The sequence below is a fragment of the Sinocyclocheilus anshuiensis genome, unplaced genomic scaffold (genome assembly GCF_001515605.1).
Source record: "Sinocyclocheilus anshuiensis isolate Anshui unplaced genomic scaffold, SAMN03320099.WGS_v1.1 scaffold1658, whole genome shotgun sequence".
In the NCBI taxonomy this organism is placed as follows: domain Eukaryota; kingdom Metazoa; phylum Chordata; class Actinopteri; order Cypriniformes; family Cyprinidae; genus Sinocyclocheilus; species Sinocyclocheilus anshuiensis.
Genome location: NW_015547302.1, coordinates 1,130,643 through 1,137,454, shown reverse-complemented (window position 1 = coordinate 1,137,454; position 6,812 = coordinate 1,130,643). Strand labels below are relative to the sequence as shown.

The window sequence follows — 6,812 nt, the reverse complement described above, 5'->3', positions numbered from 1 at the left end:
GGTATTTGTGCATCTCTGTTCAGCATGGGGCTGTTTTTTTTTTTTCGTCAGCGTGCCGTTGGCGCAGCAGGATTACATTCCTCCATCAATCCTCTTGGGCTTTCTGCTGTATTAAAGCTCATGTAATACAGACACCATTCAAATCTCAGACATACCATGCTGTGTTGTGCAGACAAGCTTATGTATTTATTAATTCACTAGCAAAAAGAACTGAAAGTACCATGGTACTACCTTTTTTAACATGTGACATGGTATTCTTTGAAATTAATTATTTTATCATATGTATATATATATATATATATATATATATGCTAAAGTTGTTTTTAGCTGCACATTGTTTTTGGAGGAACATATACGGTTAATATGGTTCATGGTATATCAATATGGTAATCATTCAATACCATGCTATATATCAGATTCTCTCGTTTTCTCTTTCCCTTCATGTGTGCTTGTATTCCTCCTTCCCATGGCGAGTGCTTTTTCACTGTCAGTGTTCTCTTAATGAAATTAACATCTCTCACTGGCTCTAATGCCAGCTCCACACTCTTATTTGCTCATTTCTCACTGCTCACAGCCCCTATGGAGTCCGTCCCTTCCTCATCTGATAGAGCGACAGACAGTGTGAGAGAGAGAGAGAGAGAGAGAGAGAGATTGCTGACACCTAATACAATGGTTTCATTAGTCTTTTAGCTTCTCCTTCACGGCACTGTTTTTCTCCTCTTTTGCATATACTATATAATAAAGGTTTTCAAATGTTTCTTTGCAGCACGTTCATCATAGGACACCTTTTAAATCAAGAAGCATTTTTTTTTTCTTTTTTTGTGGGATTCTTGAGGTATTATATGAGATTAGAAAGGAATCTTGATCATACATTTAAGGTTCTTCAGATCAACACATGGTTTTTCTGGGATCATTAAAACACCAAAGCAAGTGGTTTAAGGAAAAAATTCATCCTTAAAACATCTTTAAAACAACATCAATTTTACACCAGGCAAATATCGCAGACTTTTGTGAATATTTCACAATCTATAATAAGTCATATTTTGAAAGAAGCACTGCATTTATTTGATTAAAATACATTTGATGAAGTTATATTTACAAGTTCCAAATTTGTAAGAAACATTATTGCTAGATTTGAAGTTTTCAGTACTGAAAGATGTTCCAGTCTCATTTTAGTCATTAGATGTTTACAATACCATTCAAAAGTTTGGTGTCAGTAAGATTTTTGAAAGAAGTCTCTTATATGCTCACCAAAGCTGCATTTATTTGAGTAAAAACCTGTAATAGTGTGAAATATTATTACAATTTAAAATAATTGCATTCTGGTTAAATATGTTTTAAAATGTAATTTATTCCTTTGGTGGCAAAGCTGAATTTCCAGCATCATTACTCCAGTCTTAGTGTCACAGGATCCCTCAGAAATCATTTTAATATGCTCATTTGCTGCTTAATAAACATTGCTTATTATTATGAAAACAATTGTACTGCTTAATATGTTTGTGGAAACCGTGAAGCATTTTTTTAGGATTCTTTGATAAAAAGTTCAAAAGAACAGCAATTAATCGATTTAATGTGGCCTTGCTGAATAAATATATTAATTTCTTTTTTTTTTTTAAAAGACCCCGAACTTTTGAATGGTAGTGTATTTATTTATTGTACATGCCTTGTTTTAAGGTTTTGTTTTGTTTTTTACGCTGGAGACTTTTTTGTAGAGCAACATTATTCTGCTCTTAGTGTGCGAAACATCTCTCTCTTTATTCTTACCTCAGTTAAGAATAGTGTGATTTGCCAAAGTTCCTATAATTACCAGCAGCTGCTGCACACCATGTGATTGAAAGGAGAAAAAATGAGTGAGAAGAGACAATGCGGGATAGTGTTTGAGCATATAAGGCATCACTAAATCTGCTGGTGTTTAGGCTATGAAGGCAAACAGCATCTGTATCTGTCTCTCTGGCATAAGACCCAGAGACATCTCTCATTGGTTAGTTAGACGGGACCCTGAAACTGGGAGGAGACAGAAAAAGGAGGAGTGAGGAGAGAGAACATAAAGTTTGCTGTCAGATTTAGGAGGCCTAATCTCCTTGGCCCGTGGAGAACACTAATCCTGGAGATGATCTGATTGGCTGAACTCCTTTGAGGTCACAGGCTGTTTTAATATCAGTGATCCAGCAGTTGCTCAGCGGAGATCATTCCAACAGATCCTAATCGCTTTTAGGATTTAGCTCATTAAAGAGAGAAGGAGGGAGGTGCGGATCTTAGCGCTGATCAGTGTTTAAGGACATTATGTGAGCGTATTTAACATTATGCAATACCTCGGCTTGGGTCTTGTTTGTATGGCTGTGGCAGCCGTTCCAGGAGGGAGACGATCTTCACAGCGGGGTTCAGCGTTTGATCCGTGCTGTGAGGAAACATTCACTCACTCTCTCTCTCTCATGTACCCAACACACTCGTGCAGACAAACCCACACCCACGTTTTCAGACAGTGAAGTATGCACAAGCCGTCCCGGACATCTGAAAGCACATTAAGTGTCACCCCCCACACGCTCTTTGTCAGAGATAGAGGAGCAAAGAGAGAGGGAGGCTGAGTCAAAACCAAGTGACAGGTTGAATGAGTGTGGTGTGAAAAGTAAAAATAACAACCCTCAGATTTGCCGAAGAACAGTGAGATTTATAACTGTAGGATGAATCAACCATAGTAGTTTCTGTTAGTCTATGTGTAACTGCAACAAAAAAAAATGTCCTGTCCATCAGTGCTTTCTGCTAAGTAAAAACACTTTGAGAGAAATAAGAGGACATATTCTGGATTTATACATGTCTAAGCCATGAACATTGTTGGGTTGTGACATTAATGACAGCTTTAGGCATGGGATGTCTGATCAGCTGGTCTGGAATTAGAAGTTAACTGATTGCTCTGTTTAGGGAGAGTGATGGTATGAAAGTGTTCAGCACCAAGGACAGCAGCTACAGTCAGCAGTAACGCTCATGTAGCTTGTGTGAAAATGAACCACACTTAAAAGTCAAAGAGATACACTTCTGATCAATAAATTACATTTTAAAATATATTAAAATAGAAAACAGTTATTTTAAATTGTAAAAATGTTTCATAATATTACATCAGTCTTTGTGGTTGTCCCAATATTTTCACAACTAACTACTATGCACTCCCGTTCTCTTCTAGATGTTCTCAAACGGATCGCTGCGAGCGTGCAAACGAGCCGTACCGTTTCGCCGCCACGCTGAACCAGTGTGTGAAAGCCACAGTGTATCCAGACAGCATCGCCGTGTCTGAACCCAGCGTTCCGGTGAGACACCTCGCATACCATTTATAACCTTGACTCACAAGAACACAAACACCTTAACAACCTCGAGGTGATGTTGACTAAATACAGGAGCACGAATTCCTTCTAGCGAGAAAAATTAGCATGAATTAGTTTTCAGTGCGATGTCTAGATAAACAGTTTTGGGTTTGGAAAGCGTGCACTGTGTGGGAGGGCTTGAAGCACGAGAGATCTAGAAAGAGAGGCCTTTGGGAAAGGTATTTGTGTGGGTGAGATGTCAAATAAGCGTGTGGGCCAGAGTAGGAGTTGCGTTCAAGAAGACAGAGACATTGATTCAGGGCTAAGACTCTTGTTTTGGGCATTATTTTTAGCAAACCAATTTTTAACCAAGCAAAAAAAGTACTATCGCTGGCATACCAGGAAGTATGAAGGTATTCACCTTGGTTAAACTTCCCCAGGAAGTCAAGAAAAACTTGTGATGTCCAGATAATTGAAAGAGTCTCTGTATCACAGCTACCTAATTAAGATAATGAGGCGTCCGGCTCTAAATTAGATGTTTCTGTCATGCCGTAGCGCTCGACAACATGACAACAGGGTCACCGCTGTTCGGCGCGTCGCACAATGAAGGGAAACCATCACCATGACAACAAAACCCATCCGCATGGGCGCCGGAGGAGCATGAAAAGCAGCAAAAACAATCAAATTACCTTTATTAGAAATGCTAGCAACAATTAGCCCTCCCTGCACATTGCGAAGAGAAATTTAAAAAAAAAAGCTAACACGCAATGAAAGCAATGAAAGGAGCGAAGGCTAAACATAGAGACACCAATCACGCCTTGTCAATGTTGTTATGGTCAGACAATGCTTTATAGACCGCGCTAACCGCAAACAATGCCTTGTCTCGATGTTTGAGTACAGCCTATGTATCTACAACGAATAACAAGTCGGCTAATTAACAATTCTGTAGCTGTCGCTCTCAGTGCACTAGCCTAAAGAGTGCAGAAAGGAACATCCCTGTGGTTTTGAAGTAATTAGATGGTATATAGATGTTGGAAATTTCAAAAGAGAACTCAATGAGATGGGCTGAATGTACATAACCTAAGAAGATCCGCATGATAGCTAGAACTTTTGAAAACAATGTGGTAAAAATAAAACAATTAACTAAGCAATCTTAACAAATGTCACAGTAATAATTGTCCTCTTCTTCAGTGGCGAGAAGACCAGCCTGCATGTGAAATGTGTGTATTTATAGCCTGTGCGCTCCGTCCTGTGTGTCACCGGTCCCCCAGAGAATGACTTCCGAGGGCCATGTGTGCTTTGAGAAGATGTGCAAGAGCATTCGTGTGAAATGCAGGAGATGTAGTTCAAAGCTAGAGAAAGAATGGATGGATTGTCAAATGCCCTCTTTGAGCAGGATTCTTTGTAAGGTTAAGTCTGTAATGATGGCTGGAGTTTATGCTGTTGTTATGCGGTGAGACCATCTGCTGCGTGCTGCCGAATGAACTTTGCCCATGTGAGAAGACTGAGGTTATTTGATCAGTAATAAATAGCTTCTTTCAGAGCCATAGCTTGGTGAATAACACTCATGGTTCAGACATGAGACGGTGGTACTCATCCTACCACTCTCTATAATTTTATATATATAATTTTTTCTATATATAAAAGTGACGTGATATGTGATATGTAGTAATATACATTACTACATAAATTATTACAATTGTAATTATTATTATTATTATTATAAAAAAATATAATTTAATTAAAAAAAAAAAAATTTAAATTTCTATATCTAGATGCATTACAATAAAGGCTCTCAATAGTATAAAGTAATTCTGACTATTTTATTTAATTATGAAAACTCCTGTTCTAATCTAAAATTTCTTTCCTCGGTCTAGCTGCTGGTGAAAGTGACAGATGTTCCGGATCTTTCTGCTGGAATCACATGCTCCTTCGGGAACCTGACGGAGGTTGAGGGCAGAGTAGATGGGAATCAAATTCTCTGCACTTCTCCTGCTGCTAAAGATGTTCCCATCATCCCCACAGATCAAGGTATTTATTCATACTAGACTATTCAAACTAAAACTGACACACTATTTTATAGATTTAATTCTGATATCTCCTGCTCTCCATGTACTCAACTTTCCCTATCAATTGGCATCTCTTTTGTTTTTTCTTTATCCATCCGTCTACCTGTTCCCCTCAGGGAGGTGATCTCTATTCTCTTGTATAGATGCTCTATTAATAGACCCTCCCTAGCGTACCCAGCAGCCTCGCTTTCTAATGAGGGCTTCATTCAGCGGTGCCGCCTGCACTCACACTCGAGCCACACCATCGATCCCACTGGCCACGTACAACTGCGGCTCTAATGAGCCTACACCGACCCCAGGTCGGCCCCAGGGCTACAGGCGTGCTCTCAGACACACTTAAGCCCATTACAGGTGACGAGCCCTCTGCCCTCTCCCTACCCATAATAGCACAAGGGAGGGAGTTCTTCCTGAACGCTGATCAACAATCAGGTTTAGAGTCATCTGTGGTTATGAATATAATCAGGAATCGGTTCACAGTGTGGAAAACCAAAAGTAGAGGATCCTGTTCCACAGAAACCCGCATGCTGTAACTGTATATGCATTCAGTTTGTTGGCAACGCTTATACAGCAAGATTACACTGATTTTTTTTAAAAGCTAACATTTGTCTATGGATAAATTTCTACATGTGCTTCCCATCTAACCTCTGTTGGGAAGCAGATGGCCGCATATGCGGCAGAAGTTGGTTGTGATTATCTGAATCACAATAATTCCCTCCCAGCCCACAGTAAATGACAGCTCTGTTTACCCACAACCCCCATGCACTTGTTGGGGGGAGCGTTATCCAGTCAGTGGCTTCCCTCAGGTAAATGTCATCTAATCCCTCGGTGCCTCATATTTGCCACTTCTCTCTTAGCTGAATCGGGCTCGATAGGAACTAGGGATGGGCGGATCGATCCTTAAGTATCGATACTTTTGATACTGATGTTGTATTGAAAGGATCGATCCTCACATAAAAATATAGATTCTAAAGTGCGTTTTTTAACCATTCATTTTATTTATATATCAAGAAATTCGGGGCATAAAATAAGCATCTAAGTGGAAAAATAGACTATATTAGCGAATAATTGTGTTGGATAGAACCATGCTGAAAATTCAGCTTTGATCACAGATGCATTTTAAATTACATTTTAAAATATATTAAAATCGAAAATAGTTATTTTTAATTGTTATATTTCACAATATTGCTGCTTTTACTGTTTGTTTGTTTGTTTGTTCAAATAAGTGCAGCCTTCCTGAGCATGAGACTTAAAAAAATATTACAAACTCTTACTGGCCCCAAACTTTTGTGTACATGTAATATTTATTTTAAATTGGCTAGTTTGTGCAAGTAAATTTATTTAAACTGGTTGTTAAAAGTTCAAATGGATTGTGTTATGTTCTGTAATTGCTGTTAATAAATCTGTCAGAAAAAAAATATGCTAAAGTTTCACCTTTAGGGGTACAACA

General features: G+C 38.7%; 1 protein-coding gene across 1 annotated transcript in view; it reads left to right on the top strand.

The window, feature by feature from the left end:
* Positions 1-3,178: 3,178 nt before the first annotated feature.
* LOC107701698 (plexin-A2-like) overlaps positions 3,179-6,812 on the top strand; it is a gene marked incomplete at its 5' end in the record, with an annotated part of 76,741 nt that continues 73,107 nt past the window's right edge. Inside the window, 2 exons of the mRNA XM_016503767.1 lie at positions 3,179-3,302; positions 5,174-5,327. Coding sequence (XP_016359253.1) covers positions 3,179-3,302; positions 5,174-5,327 — 278 coding nt within the window. The remainder of the gene's footprint in view (positions 3,303-5,173; positions 5,328-6,812) is intronic.